Source organism: Mustelus asterias, chromosome 24, assembly GCF_964213995.1.
Source record: "Mustelus asterias chromosome 24, sMusAst1.hap1.1, whole genome shotgun sequence".
In the NCBI taxonomy this organism is placed as follows: Eukaryota; Metazoa; Chordata; class Chondrichthyes; order Carcharhiniformes; family Triakidae; genus Mustelus; species Mustelus asterias.
This window is the reverse complement of record NC_135824.1, coordinates 43,743,414-43,765,806: the sequence shown is the minus strand read 5'-3', so window position 1 is coordinate 43,765,806 and position 22,393 is coordinate 43,743,414. Positions and strand designations below refer to the sequence as shown.

General features: G+C 44.6%; 1 protein-coding gene across 1 annotated transcript in view; it reads right to left on the bottom strand.

Annotated features, from left to right (window-relative positions):
* Positions 1 to 465: 465 nt before the first annotated feature.
* The window catches only part of capns1b (calpain, small subunit 1 b), a 41,318-nt gene continuing 19,390 nt past the window's right edge, over positions 466 to 22,393 (bottom strand). The window contains exons 6-11 of the mRNA XM_078241631.1: positions 17,312 to 17,376; positions 15,729 to 15,797; positions 12,712 to 12,790; positions 10,957 to 11,073; positions 7,322 to 7,380; positions 466 to 2,328 (exon numbers count right to left, since the gene is read on the bottom strand). Of these exons, the coding sequence (XP_078097757.1) occupies positions 2,302 to 2,328; positions 7,322 to 7,380; positions 10,957 to 11,073; positions 12,712 to 12,790; positions 15,729 to 15,797; positions 17,312 to 17,376 (416 nt within the window). The 3' untranslated portion in view covers positions 466 to 2,301. The remainder of the gene's footprint in view (positions 2,329 to 7,321; positions 7,381 to 10,956; positions 11,074 to 12,711; positions 12,791 to 15,728; positions 15,798 to 17,311; positions 17,377 to 22,393) is intronic.

The window sequence follows — 22,393 nt, the reverse complement described above, 5'->3', positions numbered from 1 at the left end:
GGCTGAAGGGCCTGTTCCCATGCTGTAAACCTCTATGACCGTATGAAAAGATTGAGGTCGGTAGTAACATGGCCAACATGACAAGAGTTCACTTCCATTGTCGTCTCAACCTGTCACATTTCTGTGCCAGTCCAGATGGTGACTGGTAGGAATGCAAATCCAATTGTATATTCCTCCCACCTCCATCGATGTTGGAAGGCCCCATGAATCCAATTCTGGACTCTGCATAAACAGCTCAGGTAAGCATCTTTTTCACATCAACACTCAAGTTTTCAAGAGAGTTTTATATTTTTCCCAGTGAGATCACCTCTCATTTTTCTAATATTTGACAATTATAGGCTCATTGTCCCCAACATCTCCTCATGGAATAACTTTCATCCAGGAATTAATCTAGTGAAACTTTGCTGTACAGCATCCAAATACATCCATCCTTAGGCAGAACCAAAACCATACACAACTCCAGCTGTGATCTTAATTTGGTGTTTTGTTTAATACATGTACAGTTGGTAAAATATACACTTTTTAAAAAAGGTTAATAGATTTTCTTTATTAAAAATCAGAGTATGGCCATTAAAGTGAGAGAAAAACAGCACCTAGTGCAGATTAGCAATTTTAATCCATTTATTCAACCCACCAGTCTCACTGCCGTCTGTTGCACATTGGCAGGTACAATGGTCACCCAATGTCCAACCAAACCTGAGCATCAAAGAACTTTCCTCGCATGATTTTGACAATGCAGCAACTGGGACTTGATGTTCCCAGCTCAACAATCAGCAGCTTTGATTGGTTTTTGATGGGCTGTGCCTGACATTCCAGTCAACCACTCAGTTTGGCGATGCTTCAAGTCCAGGCAACTTAAAGACTATTTCTCCAATGATTCCACACAGCTTCAGGCAAGAAAAAAAACATCATCCATCCCTATGGTGGCAAGGGTCAACTTAGCCAAATATGCGATGCAAATTAAAGAGGGATGGAGTGAAAATGCTTCTAATATAAACAGAAATGGACATGTCATGGACATCTCAACGGTATTGGGCAATTGGATCTCAGCTGTATAAAGAAAAAGAAACGGACCGAGTGAGCTGGATTGCTCTACAAAACACTAGTACAGACTCAATGGGCCGAATATTCTCCTTCACCACTATAATATCTTACGATCAGCTCCCTGTAAATTAGAAGATACAAGGTCAGCCCGGTGTATGGCACATCCTTCAAAACCATATACAGGTGAAGGAAATGAATTTTTCAGAAACCTGATTCTGGGGTCATTGTCACGACCACCTTTGGCAATTCCAGCCGATCTTTGCCAGGGCTCACGCTTTGTGCAATGCGAGAGGGCTGTCAGAACTCACACAGAGAGATACTGGCCGTTGGTGCCATGGGATCAGAAATAAATTTGCTTAAACATGGGAGAAATAAACTAGCAAGGTCCAAGAGTATTCAAACGGATGACAGCATTCCACAGATCAGACTCCGATACATGACAGCGGTTAAAGCACCTTAACAATCCCCCAGAGCACAACATCGTAAAAATAAACTTGACCTTTCCAAAGCTCCAATTACTGGCAGAGAGAACTGGTCTCAAGAAATTGTGCTGTTCTCCTTCATTGGTGTTGCTTGGCACACAACATCCTCCTCCAGGTTAAACAAGATACGCAGCAATGCTTCGAGATTGGCTTCCCCACAAAGAGAGCATTAATTGCTCAAGTATGTGAGTAGGTCCTTAAAATTAAACTTTTTATCTGACAGCAACCTTTTACATTAGTTAAAAAGGTTGCTTCTTTTAAAAAGGCATTATCTTTTAGGCACAGCATACACATGGAAATGTTGAGGATAGCAAATTCAAACAAAATGAGAAATCTGCAGTTGCTGGAAATGGGAAACAGGAAATCCATGAGGAAGGCAAAAATAGGTCCACCAGCATCTGTGCAGGGAATGGGAAGGGACAATGTCTTGGTCAGGAATGCTGACCTGCCCTGCGTTTCTAGATTTCCCTGTTCCTTAACCTCCCATTTTCAAAGCTCTCTCCCTCAAACAATTCTTTTACTTTTGGCAATCGCAACTATCAGGAAGGAAGCAGCATGGAACTTCAGAATGGTCAAGATTAGCCACCACCTTTCCAACAGGCAAACATTGCAGATATTTCTAACTATAAAAAGCCTACATGCAGAAAAATATATTTTCCACCCCCCCCCAGCCCCAAACTCAGCCAAGCAAAGGATCGTTTCTTCAGCTATCTGGTAGATGAGTAACGATGAGATCTTCAGTTCTCTTTGAAGGGCTGATTCCGAGACAAGTACTTTAGGAATACATAGTGAGCTGCAGCCACTAGAACACAGAATGGGAGAGAGTCATTAGCCACCATTCGTCTATTTGTAACATCCTTAATGCCCACTTTCCGTTATTCATGGTAGGAGACAAGTTATATATGTACCGGACAGTGTGCGTTCTATTACCAGATTAGCAACCCAGAGGCCAGAACAAAACAAAAGTGACAAAGAACACTAATTCCAATCCCACCACAGCGACCTGAGACTTTCAGTTCAACTTAAAAACCAAGAAATAAAATTTGAAAGGTGGCCAGAGTGACTGAAGCCTTTGGATTGTTAGAAACACAACTGGTTCACTCATGACCTTTTGGAAAGGAAACCCAATGCCCCGATGTGACTCCAGTCCACCCCCAGATGGTTGACTCATATGAACAGATTAATTAGGAGCAAGGGTAGGCCACTCGGTCCCTCCAGCCTGCTCCCACATTCCATAAGATCATAGCTGATTTGATTGCAACCTCATATTCCTGCCTACCCCCAATAACCTTTCATCTGTCCTCTCAAGTGTTTAACAAGCCACTCACGGTAAACTGGGGGGGAAAAGTAAATCCCAGCCTTGCCCACATTCAGAAAAGTGAATTAAAAACAAATACAAACTCCCATTGTAATGACCTTACCGAGGCCCATGACGTGGACCTCTTAGAATATGAGTTCTCTGACTGAGGCAGTAATGGCTGTCCAATCAGTGTGTCCTGGCTGTGTACATAATGTAGAGTGTCAGGGTTACTGGTACTCCGGGTTTATACTCAGTAGCACTCAGACAGGCATTTCCTCGTACAATGTAAATAAGTCTAAGTTCAATGAAGAGACACCAGCCTCGGAGCAATTATTTCACCCATTCCCGAAGGAACAATCTTAATGTTACGCACAGTTCAACACAAACTTCCTTTCTTTACACTTAAGGGAAGTCCTAGTTTCCTTGCTCAGGTGTCTGACTGGCAGACAAACCTCATCACCATGTTTGAACCTTCAAACCGAGTTACCTAGAATTTTTGTTTGGCGACGTGAAATGTTCACACTCCCCTACTGCTATGCAGTTTGATAAAGTCAAAGATTAGCAGCCCAGCCCACAGTGCAGGAGGAGTAAAGTTTAAAGCTCCGATAGGACAGTAAACAGACCAATCAAATTCAATTTAGATCCAGAACCTACACAAATGGTGCCGGTGACAGTCCAAGTTCATTAGAGACATTTGCAGTCAAAGGACGACCCACAGAAACTACACTTGATTGAGCACCATTCTCTTTGACTCAAATGGCCAAACATGCCAACTTGGCATCTGCCATGGGCTAAACATGCCATCCAATGTGGCATCCACCATGGTCTATGCACGCCAGCAAATGTGGCAACTGCATGGGCTAAACATGCCAGCCAACGTGGCATCGGGCCAAGCCAAGGTCCCATATCAGTTTCACAAAGAATCAATCATCGAATAGAATTACGAATGGTCACAGCTCTGAAGGTGGCCATTTGGCCTGTGGTTCAGCGCCAATTCCCTGAAAAACCAACTCAGAGACTCACTCCCCATCTTCTTCAGTAACCCTGCAAATATTTTCTCTTCAGAAAGCCATGATTGTGTTCACGCAGGCAGCATATTCCAGATCTGCTGCATGATAAAGATTTTCCTCATTTCCTCAGACACCTTAATTCTGTGCCCCCTCGATCCTGCTGCCAATGAGATCAGCTTTTCCCCATCTGCTCTGTCCAGAACCCACACGCATTTGAAAATCTCTCACAAATCTCATTTCAACCTTCTCTTTTCCAAGGAAAACAATGTAATGTGAAGGAATCTAGCTCGGGTAAAATGGAACTATAACTGACAAGGAAAACCGTAACAGAACAATGGTTGATCGTTGAAGAGGACATGTTCCAGGTACATTCCAACAAGGGTGGTACAGTGACATAGTGCCCAGTCCTGCTACCACACAATGCCAGGGGCCCTGCTGCCTCTCAGCAACGGGGGCCCAGGCTCAATTCCGGCCTTGGATGACTGTGTCGAGTTTGCACATTCTCCCTGTGTCTGCGTGGGTTTCCTCCAGGTGCTCCAGTTTCCTCCCACTGTCCGAAAAATGTGTAGGTTAGGTGGATTGGCCATGCTAAGTGCATGGGATTATGGGGACAAGGTAGAAGGGAGGGCCTGGGTAGGATGCTCTTTCGGAGAGTTGGTGCAGACTTGATGGGCTGAATGGTCTCTGCACTGTAGGGATTCCAAAACCAGGGCTCTTTAAATGACGAGGAATGATGATGAAACAAGAGAGTGTATGATGCACGCTGGGTGAATTCTTCAAGTAAAAACCAGGTCAAAATACAATAGGTGGAGAGGGAAGGTGAGGAGGAAAAGACGACTGGTAAAGAGACAATACAAGAATAGAATGACATCAAAATGAAGTGGAACCCAAAAATCCTCTTCTAGCAGGTAAATAGCGGCAAGTGATGGGGTGGACAAAGAGGGTGATATGTGCTTAGAGATATAGGTCAATGCCAAAATACCTGATGAGTTCTTTGTATCAGTTCATGAAAGAGGAGGAATTGGATAAAATATTGCTGGGAGTGGGGAAAGTGGAGGCTATAGATAGTGTGCAAATTGAAAAGTGGTTCTGGAAAGGCAGGCTGTGATTAGGAAAATCCAGTAAGGAGTCAAACAACACCAGGTTAAAGTCCAAAAGGTTTATTTGGCAGCAAAAGCCACTAGCTTTCGGAGCGCTGCTCCTTCGTCAGATGGAGTGGAATCTGATGGAGCTTCGTCAGATGGAGTGGAATCTCCATCTGACGAAGGAGCAGCGCACCGAAAGCTAGTGGCATTTGCTACCAAATAAACCTGTTGGACTTTAACCTGGTGTTAGACTCCTTACTGTGTTTACCCCAGTCCAACGCCGGCATTTCCACATCATTAGGAAAATCACCAGGCCTGGATATATCCCAGATTGTGTGGAGGTGGAGATAGCAGAAGGGTTTTCCTTCATCTTTCCCTAGACATAGGAGAGGATCAGAGTAGCAACATGTATGACACCCTTATTCAAGAAAAGATGCAAGGGAAGTGCTAGCAAGCACAGTATAACATCAGTAGTTTCAGCTTCCCCTCAGAGCCACCTATGTTTCAGCCTGATTCAAATGGAAGATCCATCCGAGATCTTTAAATTGCACTGTCTCTCCGCTTCATCTTGCATTGACACTTTTCATCCAAGGAGCTCTGGATTTACTTCCTCATGTAGCCAAACGATCCCCTCATTAAAGACAGCCCACAGAACCTTTCATAGTTAGGCCCCATCAATCTTTGATTCCAATTTACCCAAGTCAGATTAGTTCTCACCCTATTTCATTATTTTCACCCTAGATTGCTCCTTATCCTCAGTATCTTTTGATCACTCTCCCATAAATGTTGCTCTTCTGACATTTGACCTATCCCGGAAAGGTTCAGAGGATTTGTCTGGGCTGGAGTGTCTCAGCCATGGAGAGAGGCTGGCTAGACTGGGTTGTACTTTTCAGAGCAGAGAAGTCCGAGAGGGATCTGACTGAAGCGTTCAAAATTATGGCGGATATGGATAGGGTAGATCAAAAGAAATCTTTCCCCTTGGTAGAATTGGCAATAACCAGGGGCATAGATTTAGAGATCTAAATATTTAGAGGGGTTTTGAGGAAAAATGTTTCACCCAAAGGGTGGTGGGAATCGGCAACTCACTGCTTGAATGCGTGGTAGAGACAGGAATATTTAATGAGCACTTGAAACACCATAGCATGCAAAGCATTTAAAGCTACGGACCAAGGGATTAGAACAGATAGGTGCTTGATGGCCAGCACAGACATGAATGGCCAAAGGGCCTCTGTGCTCGAAAACTCTCTGGGCCTGATTTTACCATCAAGTTGGTAAAACTTAGTAAAGTCGGGCGTGAGGCGAATTGACTTAATGAGCTGGACGCCCAAACTTACCAGTATTTCCCCCTTCACCACTGCGTTCACCCGTCCAGATTCGGCGCGAAACAGACATGGTCCACAAAGGTCCGATTCGGGCGCTCCAGCTTCTGAGGAGGTAAGTTCAGAGCTTCCAGCGGCTCTCTGACTCAGATCGCTCTCTGTTGGGGAGTTGGGGGGGGGGGGGGGGTAGGCAGATCAGATGACTCCCTGGTTTGGGGGGAGGGGGGAGGCGGGTCAGATCGCTTTCTGGCGAGGGGAGGGAGGCAGGTCAGATGGCTCTGTGGTGGGGGTGGGGGGGGGCGGTGGGGAAGGTCCGCTACCACTCTCCGTGCGATCAGTGGAGGAGAAGGGGGTCCACTGCCACTCTGCGTGCGATCAGTTGGGGGGGGGGGGGGGGGAAGAGAGGAGGGGGGCAGGAGGCTGTGATCGGTCTGGGTAGCGGGGGGGTGGGGGGGCGGGGATAAGGGGGACAGTATGTTGTGGGGTGGGGCAATGTCTGTAGGGGCCGGGGGTAGGCATTGATCAGGCCCAGGAACGATGTGGCAGGGGAGCGATTTTCTATTTTTTTACTGCGCATGCACAGTTGAAGGCTCCAATCGGAGCAGCAGTGTTTCGGGCGCGATAAGCCCCGCCCGCAGGCTTCGACAGTGCGATTCAGAATCGCTAATATTTTTTAAGGCAGAGTGCGTTTGGGGGGGGGGCTGGAAAACAGGTCTAAAAGTCAAATCTGAAACACTCCCAGATTCAGCACTTAGAATCAAAATGGTAAAATCGGGCCCTATGACTCATTCCTCAGAACCTGATCCCGCTGTACCTCCTTTCTGATTGGACTGGAAACACATGCTGTAGAAAACTCTCCTGAACACACTCTAGAAACCTCAACTCTCTCTTTCATAATACTAATATCCATTTAGAATAAAGTCTCTCATTATGACAGCCCTATCATTCTTGCTCTACGTTTCACTGCAAATTAGTTCCTCTATTTCTTTTCCACTAATTGATGGAATAAGCAAAAGATCTCAAAGAAATCGGTGCGAGGTGTGAAATCCCTGTTGGAAAAACAGTTAACGGGCGACCTTACCTCTACTATGTTAACTTTGATGGAGCCATTGTTGTCCTTATCCAGAGTTTTGAATGATCCTGCAAGTGAAACAGAAGAAGAAAGTGAAGCCCAACCAGCTCTGTCCAACAATGACACATTTAGGCAGCGTCGCTAAAGCAGTAAGAGACGTCTCAAGGCACCCTTCAGGAGCGATCAAACTAAATCTGACACCAAGGCACACAAGGGGATATTGGAACAGGTGACCAAGGCAATGGTTTTAAAGAGCTTGAAGGAGGAAAAGGCAGTGGGAGAGGAGGTAGTGAGGGAATTCAAGAGCTCAGGGTGCAGGCAGCTGAAGACAAGAGCCCAATAATGGAGCAAAGGAAATCAGGGCTTCACAAGAGGCCAGAATTAGAAGAACACAGACCTTGGGTTTGCTGGGCCGTCCTAGGTTACAGAGACTTGAAAGAGTGAGGATCATAGAGGAATCTGAAAACAGGGGAATTAATTTTTTTTTAAAACAAAACAAGGCATCGCCTGGGAGTTGATATCAGTCAGTAAGGGCAGAGGTATGTGTGAACTGGAGTTTTGGTGTGAATTAGGGGCACAACTTGGAATGAGTTCAAGTTTATATTTTCACTTTAAATAAAGGGGCTAATTGGTGCTGTTCAGAGACTTCTAACCCTTGGATCAGGGGGGTGGTAGTATAGTCGTAATGTCACTGGACTAGTAATCCACAGGCCTAGGCTAATACTCTGGAAACACGGGTTCAAATCCCACCACAGCAGATGGTGGAATTGAAAGCTAGCCTCAGGAAACTATTGAATGTTGTTAAAAATCCATCTGGTTCACTAATGTCCTTTAGGGAAGGAAATCTGCCGTTCTTATCTAGTCTGGCCTCCATGTGACTCCAGAGCCACAGCAATGTCGTTGACTCCTAAATGCCCTCTGAAATGGCCGATCGAGACACTCAGTTCAAGGGCAATTAGGGATGCACAACAAATGCTGACCCAGCCAGAGACACCCACATCCCATGACACAATAAAAAAGCTAAAGTTACAGTGCTTAAAAAAACTTTTAGATGACTCGTGGGGAGAGGAACAGGGGAGGGAGGTTAAAAAAAATGAAGATTTGCAGTTTAGCTAAAATTTTTTAATGACTATGCATAGCTGGAAATGGAAGCAGATTCAATCATAGTTTTCATAAGAGAATTGGATAAATACTTGGAAATGACAAATTTTGCAAAGGAAATGAGCAAAGGGACTGGGACTAATTAGAAAGCTCTTTCAAAGAGATGACACAGACAGTACAGACCAAATGGCCTCCTCCTGAGCTCTGTGATTAATGACACAATTATAACAAAGTGACTGAACACAACAGCTTGGACTGCTACTGTTTACAGATTTTAGAAGTTCTGTTTTCCCTCTCCAAACAAATTTGCACAAAAACCTTTTTCAAAGTCAGCTTGAGGTTGCAATTAAGAGTACACAGCTCACTGCAGAAAAATGTGCCTTTTTAACCACATCCAGGAGGTTGGATAAAACCCAGAGCAGATGCAAAACAAAGACTCTGCTATCAGACACACACAACACATTCCCGTTTTGGGAAATCACATGCTTTGGATCTCAGTCAGCTCCTAAAAAAATTTGGGCAGGATCTGACACAGTTTTCCCTCCTGTTGGACTGTGTCCAACCTTCAGCCTACGATTTCCACTAGGCCCCTGAACTCGGGCTCCGAGTAACCAGGCAAAGGAATCTTATTTATCATAGGACTTGTTAGTCATAGTTTACAGGAGGAAAACTGGCTATTCAGCCCCACTAGTTTATGCTCAGTTTGGTTCCTTCCACCCCTCCATATCTAACACATCAATGTATCGCAAACACAAGAGCAAAATACTGATTCTGGAAACCTAAAACAAGAACAGAAAATGCTGGAGCTGCTCAGCAGGTCATGCAGCATCTGTAGAGACAGAAACAGAGTTAACATCCCAGGTTGATGACTTTTCATCAGATGTTAGACTGTCCTGATGAACGGTCATCAACCTGAAATGTTGGGCAAAGTTTTCTGCTCCTGCAGGTGCTGAGCTGGTGAGGCAGGAAGGGCGTTTAATTGGGTGGGATGTTGACGTACCTCCAGAATTAAAGCTCTGGGTGGGACCTTCTCGCCCCACCACCTAAACACTGAAGTGGCCACTTCATGACCACTATAAGAGCCTCTTCCCACTACTGCAGGCATTAACCCAGCTCCAGGCAGGGCTCCCAACAACTGGTACGAGAACATGGGTCGCCTGCCACCCAAGGTGGGGGTTCCCTCGCAAAAGGCACTATGTCCAATTGAGGGCATTAGACACAGAGCTAGCCAGCAAGAGCCATCCCCTTTCCCTGGCTTTCTAACAGCCTTTGACCCCTATCCCCCCCGTCACTTTAGTTTCTCCTGGGACTCCAGGAGGGTAGGGGAGGGGGTGATGGGGGAGACTGTTCCAACAAAAGCGACGGCCTCCTCTGTGGAGCTGTCAATCACAGGAGCTGCCAGCTTCTGATTTGCCAGCTGGAGCTGCTATGGGTGGGCGGTACTTCCACCTCTGAGGGATTGGATTCTGAAGGAAGGCTCACTGGTGTCCCCTGATCTGCCCGATTGGCTCAAGATCCAGTGAAATAGTGGGCCCTCCGAATAAAGAGGCAGCAAGCACAGATCTCTCACTGGCTCTCCAGCCAGCAGGCGAGACCCTCACTGCCAAGATGCCAGCTGTTAACTCTCTGCTGAATGTTTCCAGCAGTTTTGTTTTTCTTCCCATCAACATATCCATCAATTCCTTTCTCATTTATGTGTGTGTGTATATATCTAGCTTCCCCTGAAATACATTTGTTCTTTTCACCTTGACTGGTGCTACTGAATTCCACATTCTCTGGGGGTAAAGATGTCTCAATGGAATTCCCTATTGGACTCACATTTAACTGCCTCTTGTTTTGGGCACCTGCACAAATGGAAACTTGCTGAATAACTTGGAGAGGCAGTGGCCTAGTGGTATTATCACTGGACTAGTAATCCAGAGATCCAGGGTAATGCTCTGGGTTCAAATCTCACCATGACAGATGGTGCAATTTGAATTCAATAAAAATCTGAAATTAAAGTCTAATAATGACCATGAAACCATTGTTGATTGTTATAAAAACCTATCTGGTTCACGAATGTGCTTTAGGGAAGGAAATCTGCCATCCTTACCCGGTCTGGCTTACATGTGACTCCAGATCCACAGCAATGTGGGTGACTCTTAACTGCCCTCTGAAATGGCCAATCGAGACACTTAGTTCAAGGGACAATTAGGAATGGGCAATAAATGCTGACCTGGTCAGCGACACCCACATCCCCTGAATGAATAAAAAGACTTTCAGGCCACCCTATCAGAGAAGAGAGCCCCAGTCTGGTCAGACCTCCCTAATGTCTCAGTTTTGGAATTATCTATGTCAATCTGTTTTGCACTGAGATTAACACACACTGTACTGGAAATAAAACAAAATACAAGTTTCAAACACAGCAACAACGCACAAATATCTCCAATATTGATGCCTTACAAAATCTGAAGACAGTTTTCACAAGATTTATTCCAGTCAGATTTGCCCAGTGTCCGTATGATTACCAAATGTTCAATGGATGACAACAGAATCCCACTTACTGAGCATTGCGTCCAATCGGACTAAGCAGGCAATGTAGTTGTCAAAGTCCATGTTGCCAGATTCATTGGCATATCGGCGATACAGCAAGCGGTAAAGATCATCATTCAGAGGATATCCTGAGACAAGAGAAGATGATTAAACCCCGTCAAACCCTGGCCTGTCACCATAGTGGAACGCTCTGTACACCCACTTCAGAGTTACAACTTGGAGTCACGATATACAATGATACTGCTATACCACACAGGAACGCTTATATCAGGTTAACCTCCACCCTTTACAGCTCTCTTCTGAAGGTTATTTATAAGAAGCTTTATAAGACCCTCGTCAGACCCCACTTGGAGTACTGTGCTCAGTTCTGGTCGCCTCATTACAGGAGGGATGTGGAAATGATTGAAAGGGTGCAGAGGAGATTTACAAGGATGTTGCCTGGATTGGTTAGCATGCCTTATGAGGATAGGTTGAGGGAGCTCGGTCTTTTCTCCTTGGAGAGACGAAGGATGAAAGGTGACCTGATAGAGGTGTACAAGATGTTGAGAGGTATAGATCGGGTGGATTCTCGGAGGCTTTTTCCCAGGGCTGAAATGGTTGCTACAAGAGGACACAGGTTTAAGGTGCTGGGGAGTAGGTACAGAGATGATGTCAGGGGTAAGTTTTTCACACAGAGGGTGGTGGGCGAGTGGAATCAGCTGCCGTCAGTGGTGGTGGAGGCAAACTCGATCGGGTCTTTTAAGAGACTTCTGGATGAGTACATGGGACTTAATAGGATTGAGGGTTATAGGTAAGCCTATATATAAGCCTAGGTAGGTAGGGACATGACCGGCGCAACTTGTGGGCCGAAGGGCCTGTTTGTGTTGTATTTTTTCTTTGTTATTGCTAGGGTGCACTGCACCATGTCAACTACCCTCCCAAACCTTATCCATGCACAAGTCCTTCATTTGGAAGTTGACAAGACTGCAGTCAGCTCCTCGGGGCACATTCATGTCATTGGACAGCATCAAGAGCAAGACGTTTGCCCGACCCTTTTCTCTAAAAACTACAGCACTGAGACCATTCACTACCCGACAACCCAAGCTCCAACATCCTGGTGGGGCAGCTCTTTGTTAACATTTCATTCTCAGGATGTGGGATTCAATAGAGAGATGGGCATTTATTACTCATCCATTCGCTCCCTTGAGAAGATGCTGATGAAAGTATGTCAACGTGCTGTTACAGAAGACGAGTGCCAAGATTCTGACCCCACGAGAAAGAATTGTGATAGTGTTCCCTAGTCAGAACGATGAGCATATTGCGCTCTCGATAGAGATTACTGATTTTGGAGGTGTTGTTGAAGAAGTCTTGTCGAGTTTGGTACTAAAACAACCAGCAATGTTCATTGGGGAGGTTTTTAATAGAATCCATTCATTTATCAACTGTGTTGTTATAAATACCAATGTTTATCTTAAGGGCAAAGGAGTGGAGGCATTCAGAATGCTTTCAAAGTCTCAAATATTGCTGAGTTTTTTTTCAATCAGTAAATGTGGACTGTCCATTTGATAATGCCTCAATTTAGAGATCACTTAACAAGGTTCCATTTGAGGGAACTGTAAGGATAAGGGTGCACAGAGGTAATAAACTAGCTGGATAATGGTAGAGGAGTCAATCATGTGACATAGGAAGAGTTGGAAAATGCTGTCTAATGTGCCCGTGGCACCTCTTTCTCCCCACTGCCCTGTTGTGGAGCTGCTGGCCAGTCCGTCGGTCCTGTTCTATCTCACCTGCAGCTTCGAATGCCCCAGGCAGTTCCTGGCTGTTAATTGTTCCCGATCGGTCAGCATCATATTTCTTGTAGACAGCCTGCAGAGATGAATTATACAGCGAGTTCAAACTCCACACACGTGGCCAGAGTAGATGGTCCAGAGCACAAATTCAGTGTAAAAACAATAACATTATTCACCCTAAACCTGCAACTCAAATGTCTACTCTTTAAGCATGTGCATTAACTGAGGCAGAAAGTGTTGCATGATTTGGGATATACATTTCCCACCGGGGGGTGGGGGTAACTGGACAGTCATTAATAGAAATGCAGCCCAGAAATGTTGGTCAGTGTTAGCAATGCAAATACTTTTCCAGGATGGAAGCGAAACTCAGTGCTTGAGCAAGACTTCAGGTGAATGTCGGAGATCAGTATGGAAACTGAAACCTTTCATCAGGAATTATGCAGCAAGAGACCTCACTTCTCCGAGGAGACCAGTAAGTGTAGGATTGTTAAGAGCCAGCAGAGTCTGTTGGGGATGGCAGAGCAGTGGTAATATCACTGGTTAAAGCTATCCAGAGGCCCAGGCTAATGATCCAAGGACACGTGTTCAAATCCCATCAGGGCAAATGGTGGAATTTAAATTAAACTAATAAAATATAGAACTAATAGCCTCAATAATGGTGACCATGTTGTAAAAACCTATCTGGTTCACTGACATCTTTTAGGGAAGGAAAACTGCCATCCTTACCTGGTCTGGCCTACATATGACTCCAGAGCCACAGTAATGTGGCTGACTCTTAAATACCCTCTGAAATGTCTAGCAAGACACTCAGTTCAAGGACATTAGGGATGGACAACTAATGCTGACCCAGCCAGCGACTCCCACATTCCAAAAATGTGAGGGACTCCACATAACGTTAATGTTAGAGGTAGGCCACCCACGGATGATGTCTGGAAACAGTTCTTCAAGAAAGGCCAGAGGAAATCTGGAATTCTGTTTCCACCCAAAAAGTGCCGGCACTGGGGGTACTCTAAAATGGCAAAAACGACACCAAGATTTTTGTTGGGAAAGGATTTTTCAGAGATTTGGAACAAATGGAATGAAAATACGGGTCAGCTAAGATGGATCAGAATTGTGGAGCGGAGAATGACCGTCTCAGATTTCACTGCTACTTTCATAACCAGTTAATTTTTCATATCAGAAATGGTGCACCTTTAAACATCAACACTTGAAATAGCCCATGTGAAATATGGCACATGAAATTCAATACAGAGAAGCGAGAAATGACTCATTTGGGAGGAAGAATGTGGAGACGCAATAAAAGGGTGCAATTTGAAAGGGGGTCTAGGAGCTGAGGGACCTGGGGATAGGTGTGTATAAATTATTCAAGGAGGCAGGGCAGGTTAAGAATTAATAAAGTACAAATGATCCTGGGCTTTATAAATAGGAGTGGAGAATAGATGTACAAAGAGGTTATAGTGAACCTTTATACACTGGTTCAGCCTCAACTACAGTATTCTGTTTAATTCTGGACACTGTACATTTGGAAGTATACGAAGGCATTAAAGAGTGTGCAGGAAAGATTCGCAAGAATGGCTCCAGAGATGAGCAACTTCAGTTTTTGCTCGAAGGTTCAGGAGGATTTGATAGAGTTCCAAATCAGGAGGGATCTGTTGTCATTATTAATCAAAGGATCGAAGATAAGAGGACATAGTTTTAAGACAACTGGCAAAAGAAGTCTTGGAGACAAGAGGAAAATCTATTTCTTTTTTAAACCCCAATGGATACACTGCCTGAGGGCGTGATAGAGGCACATTCAATCGACGCCTTCAAGAGAGAATTGGATCGTTATCTGAAAATAAAATAATTTTAGTGCTATGAGTAAAGTTAGGGGAGTGGGCAAGAGACAAGTTGCTTTTGCAGAGTTGGTAGAGATGATGGGCCAAATTGCATTCTTCTCTGTTGTAACCATTCTATGATGACTAGGACATTTATCGAGATAGCACTTAAGAAGCCCACGCAGACAAAGATCAAGTACAAGTCTGATCAAGTACAAAGATCAAGTCTGTGGGGAGTTTGCACATTCTCCTCGTGTCTGCGTGGGTTTCCTCCGGGTGCTCCGGTTTCCTCCCACAGTCCAAAGATGTGCGGGTTAGGTTGATTGGCCATGCTAAAATTGCCCCTTAGTGTCCTGAGATGCATAGGTTAGAGGGGTTAGCGGGTAAATATGTAGGGATATGGGGGTAGGGCCTGGGTGGGATTGTGGTCGGTGCAGACTCGATGGGCCAAATGGCCTCTTTCTGCACTGTCGGGTTTCTATGATACAAGTAACTTGGTGGGGGATTGATACGTGATAGGGAGCTGTGGACCTGCATGTTGAATAGTCAAATAGTTATCAGAGAGAGAGAAGATGCTGGGTAAAAGAGTACAAGCTTTCTGGCACTGATTGCAGGGATACCAGTGCATCGTTAGTCAAAGGTGCCACTATCTGACCAGGCAAGTTTAGCAAGCTTCTTAGAAACAATGAAAAATGAGGGGTTTGCAGTAAAGCTGTTAAGATAGAAGTGATAAGAAAGGGTATTAAGGGAGAACTGCTAGACCCAGACAGCAAACCGCAGCAAGTCTTCCACACAAGGTAGATTGTGTGTTGCACAGAGTTAACTAACATACAGGCAGCCATCGCTGAACTAACTAACCAGAAAAAAAACCAGCTTGATATTGTACTCAGGACAAAGATATCTCCTACTGATCGGGGCCAGCTTTGCTGATATATCAGCCTTCATTTTATGCATATACCATTGTGCAAAATTAATCAAGTCCGAGCCTAAATTATATTTAAAAGCAAGGTATTGATTTGATTACCTATTGAACATGGAATGTTCTGATCCATGTGGCTCAGTGACACCATGGCCACTATCACAGTATAACCAGGGCACAGTGAGCCTTGGGGTAGCAATCACTCAGCATATACTGAGCTCTATACAGACACAGGCCTATATCTCTATACTACACATTATACTCCAACATATACATACCTGCCACATCTTGATTTTGTTCCAAAGGTACTTGAATTCTTCAAAGCCCAGCCTCCCAGTGCTGTCGGCCTAAACTATTTGGTTAAGACAGTGTAACAAACTCAATTGTACACACAAAAAGTTCAAACAGGTCTCATAAAAGAAAGACTTGCATTTATATTGCACTTTTCACAACCACCAGGACATCTCAAAGCACTTTTGGAAGCATGTTCACTATTGACAATTTTGGATGAGCTAAAGTTTAGAGGTTCAAACATTAGCTGGAGCACAGGGGGAATTGGATGGTGTTCGAGATTGAAATAGGCAGTCGAAGTGATAGCTTAGATATGTGGGCAGTAGATCATCTCAGGATCAGACATGACACCACGATAGCAAACAGACATTCACCGATGGTGGGGGAGTCCAGAACCAGGGGTCACAGTCGGATGATACCGTGTAGACCATTTTGGACTGAGATGAGGAGACATTTCTTTGCCCAGAGAGTGGTCAGCCTGTGGAAATCACTACCACAGCAATTAATTGAGGCCAAAACATTGTATATTTTCAAGAAGCAGTTAGACATAGCTCTTGCGGTAATGGGGATCAAAGGATATGGGGGGTGGGGGAGGAGCGGGATCAGGTATTGAGTTGGAGGATCAGGCATGATCATAATGAATGGTGGAACAAATTCAAAAGGAACAAATGGCCTCCTTCTGTTCCAATTTTCTGTTTTTATGTTTCTAGATCGATTGGTCCTGCACTGTTCCCAGGGATAGGGATGGATTTGGTAGGTAGGGCATAGAGTTTGGAACAGGAAAGTTAAACAATGGCTTCAGACTATCTGATATTTAATTGGAGGAGATTTCTGCTCATCCAGCACTGGTTAAGTAGTCTGACAACTTGGCAACGTGAAGTGTTGGCAACAGAGAGCTGGGTGACGCAGCACACATAAATGCCAACGGTGGCTTTGGATAATGTTGCCATGGGGCAGCACGTCGATGTGAAATAGGAGGGGACCCCAGAGGTAATGGCTGAGATTGGAAAGTGTAGGCCAGTGAGCACAGGGAGGGGTGATGGGTGAATGGGATTTGGTCCAATAGCACCTCTACAATTAGACAGAGAAGAATGGGTGGGTGCAGTTCCACACAGTTGGACACTGGTGAAGGGTTTATAGTGGAGATTGGCAACAATCATATTAAAAGCTGCAGGAAGGTCAAGGAGGAGATTTGTTGGTTTAGTTACTTGAGACTTGGGTTTATCAGAGTTAAACTACACTTACCCAAATCAACTTTTATTCTCTGTCAAGGAAGACTTTGGACCATTCCCTCCATCACAGCCCCTACCCTCTGATGAGAGTAAAGAAACCCAGAACAGACTAGCGATGGAGCATGGAATCATCCATCAGTGTTCAGCTCCTCGGGTGGTGGGGGTGGCAGGCAGGGGGGGGGGGGGGGGGGAGAGAGGAGAGAAAAGACTGGGATGACAGTGCAGACTCAATGGGCTGAGGGACCTCATCTACACTGTGAGATTCTGCGATTCTAGATGAGACCCTCAGCCAGTGTTTGGGAGCTAGAAATTAGTTCTGTTTTTTTGCAGGAGGATACGTCCATAACAGCGACCATACTGCGGCAGGACTCCAGGCTGAAACCATCAGTCTCCAGATCAGCATCTGTGGGAAAACATGAAAATTTAAACTATGAATCTAGGTCATTGAAAAAAAAGGATGGAATCAGAGACTTGGCCAGATCAAAGATTGGCACCTCGGATTCCTGGATTATTCAATTTTAAACACTCTATCACTTTAATTTTTGTGAATCAGTTTCTACCATAACCATTAAGGGTTGCTCCGGTGTAATCAACCAAATGCCCTTTTTAAGTAAGTTTGTTAGACAACCAATTTAAAGTTATCAGTTGGGCTCACAATGTGCCTCACTTGTAGCTTCTGCAGGCAAAAGGAACATGACCAGGCATTGTGCCTTTTTTAGTATTAAACAAATAAGTGGGGGAAATAATAGTTCCCTGGTGCCTCGACCAGAATCAACTTGCCAACCAATCAGCATTCTTCTCATGTTGTATGAAATGCTGTTCCCTTTGAAATTTGATATTCTGACGAGTACAAAACACAACAGTGTGTCTCTTCTTTTCAGGCACTTCCTACTCCACCCTAAACCCCTCGCCTTCCTCCTTTAAGAGGTCCTTTCAAATCTATATCATTAGCCAAGCTTTTGGTCTTCTGCACCAACATTTCCTGCTGTTGCTCAGTGCTATATGTAGCTTTCTGATGTGCCTATGAAGCATCTCGAGACATTTCATGATGTTAAAAGGTGCCATAAAACACAAGTTGTTCATGTTGTTACTTGTGACCACTGTTACTCCAGTCTCCACATTCAGAAGCTAAGACTTTAGAAGAATGAGGGCTGATGCCCATTGAAATCTAAAAGATTCTGAAGAGGCTCGACAAGATAGACACAGAGGATGGAATTTTCCGGCCACACACACCCCAAGGCCAGAAAATCTCGCCCGAGGTCAACAATCGCAGGTGTAACACCTGCCCCTTTACCTCTTCCATGCTCACCATCCAAGGTCCAAAACACCCATTCCAGGTTAAGCAGTGTTTCAGTTGCACCTTTCAATTTGGTCTATTGCATTCGCTGCTCCCAATGTGGTCTCCTCTATATCGGAGAGACCAAGCGTAGACTGGGTGATCGCTTTGCTGAGCACCTTCGGTCTGTGCGCAATCCGGACCCTGACCTTCCGGTTGCTTGCCATTTTGACACACGATCCTGCTCCCATGCCCACATGTCTGTCCTTGGCTTGCTGCAACGTTCCAGTGAAGCTCAACACAAACTGGAGGAACAGCATCTCATCTTCCGGCTAGATGCATTACAACCATCCGGTCTCAACATCAAATTCAACAACTTCAGATGATTAGCTCTATCCTACCTCAAAACTTCTCTACCTTTTATTCCTTTATTGTTTGCCTTTATTTTCCTTTCCCCTCCCACTCTTTCCCCCTATTTTATCCCCTCTTTCCTTGCCTTTTCTCCCCCTTTGCTTCCCCTTCTCAATTTTCTCTCCCCCCCCCCCCCCCCCCCCCCGCAACATCTTCATCTGTCACTGCTTACTCTCTGATTTCAGCTTCTCTGCTGTTTGGCCATTCACACCCTTTATTCTCTCTATGGACTGCCATTAGCAGCCTTTCCCCTTGTTTTCATGGCTATGACTCATCTTTCATTCCCTCCCCCTGCAGTATAAATATCTCCCATTTTCTATGCCTTTTAGCTTTGACGAAGGGTCATCTGGACTCAAAACATCAGCTCTTTTCTCTCCTTACAGATGCTGCCAGACCTGCTGAGATTTTTCAGCATTTTCTCTTTTGGACCTTTGGACCATGTCTGACCCACTACGATTCCCTTGGCAGGCGGGATGGGAAAATTCCACCCACAGAATTTGTTTCTACTGGCTGAGAATCAAGAACATGGGAACACAGTCAGAGGATAAGGCGCCAATTACTTAGCACTAAGATGAGGGGAAGGGTCTTCGCTCAAATGGTTGTGAATTTTTCCAGAGGGGTGTGGATGCTCTGTTATTGAATATATTTAAGGTTGGGATAGACAGACTTTTGGTTTCTCTGGGAATTAAGGGATACGGGGAGAGGGTGGGAAAATGAAGCCTAAGATCAGCCATATTTGTATTGAATAGCGGAGCAGGCTCGGCAGGCCGTAGGGTCTATTCATCTAGTCTTGCTTTTATTTTCTGTTCTTATCATTACAGTTCATGGTCGTGAGTTTTAGAATACAACTTATAGTATATAACTTGTAAATGAGTGATAATTGATCCAAGGTCAGTTCAAGGCCATTCCAGAGCAGGCCGCGTTATTTGGAATGGAGTGGAGTTTAGGAAGGCTCACTGCTTTTAATATATCGGGGTATCTGCTGAGAGAGTTTTTAATTTTATTCCTTTCTTAAAGTTACAAGGCCAATGCGTAGAATGGACCGGGCAGACCTGAATCCATCTCCTTGCTTGTTCCAAAATTCAAATTCAAAATTCAAATTGAATCCAATTCATGGTCCCCACAAGTGAAACATACAAGATCCAAGCTGACAAGAAAAGGCATTGCGCCCCATCTTGGGCTTGATCTGGAGAGAGTTTTACTTGCAGCCTGGAACAGGTCTGTATAGTTTGCAGCTTGCAGCTCACAGAGAGGATAGTCAAAGTGAATGGCAGTTAGACAGACTTGCATTGTAAGCAAAGTAAAACACTAACTTTATCACTGACCATGTTGAAGGCAAGTGAGGCTTAATCTCAATTTGAATCTTGAGGAACAGCAGAAAATTACCTAGTTTGAAACTAGTGGGAGAATCTACAGTGGTCCTCACAGTGTCTAATTGCAAGGAAAGTAATCAGCTGAATTAGCTTCAATGCCCATCCCTAATTGCCCACAAAAGGTGTTGGTGAGCTGCCTTCTTTAACCGCTGCAGTCCATGTGGTGTAGGTACACTCACAGTGCCGTTAGGGAGCGAGTTTCAGGTTTTTTGACCCAGCAACAGTGTAGGAGTGGTGAGGAGGGTGCTCCAAAGGACAGTAGTGTACTTATGAGTAGTCCTTACCGAAGTAAATACATTTAGGAGTGATGTGTCTTATAACAGCATTCTTGGGGAGTATATCTGACTGCATAATATTTATGAATCACATACTGCTTGTTTAATTTAACCATTTTAAATAAAGTTTGTTTTAATTTTTTAAAATGTGGAATCTTGTGGCATGGTTTTAATAGTTAAAATGAGATTGCAGATCCAATATAATTGTTGCTTAACAGCCTTTGAAATAGCAAGCATTTGACAAAGAACAAAGAAAATTACAGCACAGGAACAGGCCCTTCGGCCCTCCAAGCTGCACCAACCATACTGCCCGACTTAACTAAAACTCCCTACCCTTCCGGGGACCGTATCCCTCTATTCCCATCCTATTCATGTACTTGTCAAGACGCCCCTTAAAAGCCACTACCGTATCTGCTTCCACTACCTCCCCCGGCGAGTTCGTTCCAGGCACCCACCACCCTGTGTAAAAAATCTACCTCGTACATCTCCTTTAAACCTTGTCCCTTGCACTTTAAACCTATGCTCCCTAGTAAACTGACTCTTCCACCCTGGGAAAAAGCTTCTGACTATCCACTCTGTCCATACCTCTCATAATCTTGTAGACTTCTATCAGGTTGCCCCTCAACCTCCGTCGTTCCAGTGAGAACAAACCAAGTTTCTCCAACCTCTCCTCATAGCTAATGCCCTCCATACCAGGCAACATCCTGGTAAATCTTTTCTGTACCTTCTCCAAAGCTTCCACATCTTTCTGGTAGTGTGGCGACCAGAATTGAACACTATATTCCAAGTGCAGCCTCACTAAAGGTTCTATAAAGCTGCAACATGACTTGCCAATTTTTAAACTCAATGCCCCAGCTGATGAAGGCAAGCATGCCGTATGCCTTCTTGACTACCTTCTCCACCCGTGTTGCCACTTTCAGTGACTTGTGTACCTGTACACCCAGATTCCTTTGCCTATCAATACTCTTAAGGGTTCTGCCATTTACTGAATATTTCCTATCTGTATTAGATCTTTCAAAATGCATTACCTCACATTCGTCCGGATTAAACTCCATCTGCCATCTCTCCGCCCTGACATCTGATCTGAAAAACTACACCTCCCAAAAAAAGCACAAATTTCATAGAATGGACTCGAAGGGTTAAGCTGCGAAGAGAGACTGAACAAACGGGTGGCACGGTAGCACAGTGGTTAGCACTGCTGCTTCACAGCTCCAGGGACCTGGGTTCGATTCCCAGCTCGGGTCACTGTCTGTGTGGAGTTTGCACATTCTCCTCGTGTCTGCGTGGGTTTCCTCCGGATGCTCCGGTTTCCTCCCATAGTCGAAAGATGTGCGGGTTAGGTTGATTGGCCGTGCTAAAATTGCCCCTTAGTGTCCTAAGATGCATAGGTTAGAGGGATTAGTGGGTAAATATGTAGGGATATGGGGGTAGGGCCTGGGTGGCATTGTCGTCGGTGCAGACTCGATGGGCCAGATGGCCTCTTTCTGCACTGTAGGGTTTCTATGATTTCTATGAAACTACTTTTGAATTGAACATGGTTAAATGGGGAATTGGATCAAAGTTGAAGATCTTAAGGAGAACAGATTGAGAGAAATTATTTCTGCTTGTTGGAGAGTCTAGGACTAGGAGGCAGCTACCTTATTGTGATTAAATGAGTGCAATTAATATAAATATATATATATATATATTATATATAATATATATATATATATTGCTTAAGGGGAATGTTTAAAATTTCAGATTTATGCTGCCGGCAGCCAATGTGTCTAGAAAACATTTAGCTCAAGGGTGTGAAAGCAAGTTAATAACGCATTTTCAGCTGGGAATTCGTTATTTAGATAAAGCTAATGGACTTATATTTATACAAGTAGTTCTCCTGGGATTTCTGATTAAAGTTGATTGACAGGGTCATGGGATAAACTGGGTCTGTAGCAGAGAAAGGTGCTTAATGTTTTAGAGTTGCAGTTCTAGCTGGGGGTCTGCGGAAGAGAGGTCGGTAAGCTGTTCTGAAACCCATTTTCTCTCTCAAAGTTTCAAGACTGTTAACACAATTTATAGCATGTATAAATATGGTTGCTAATTGTA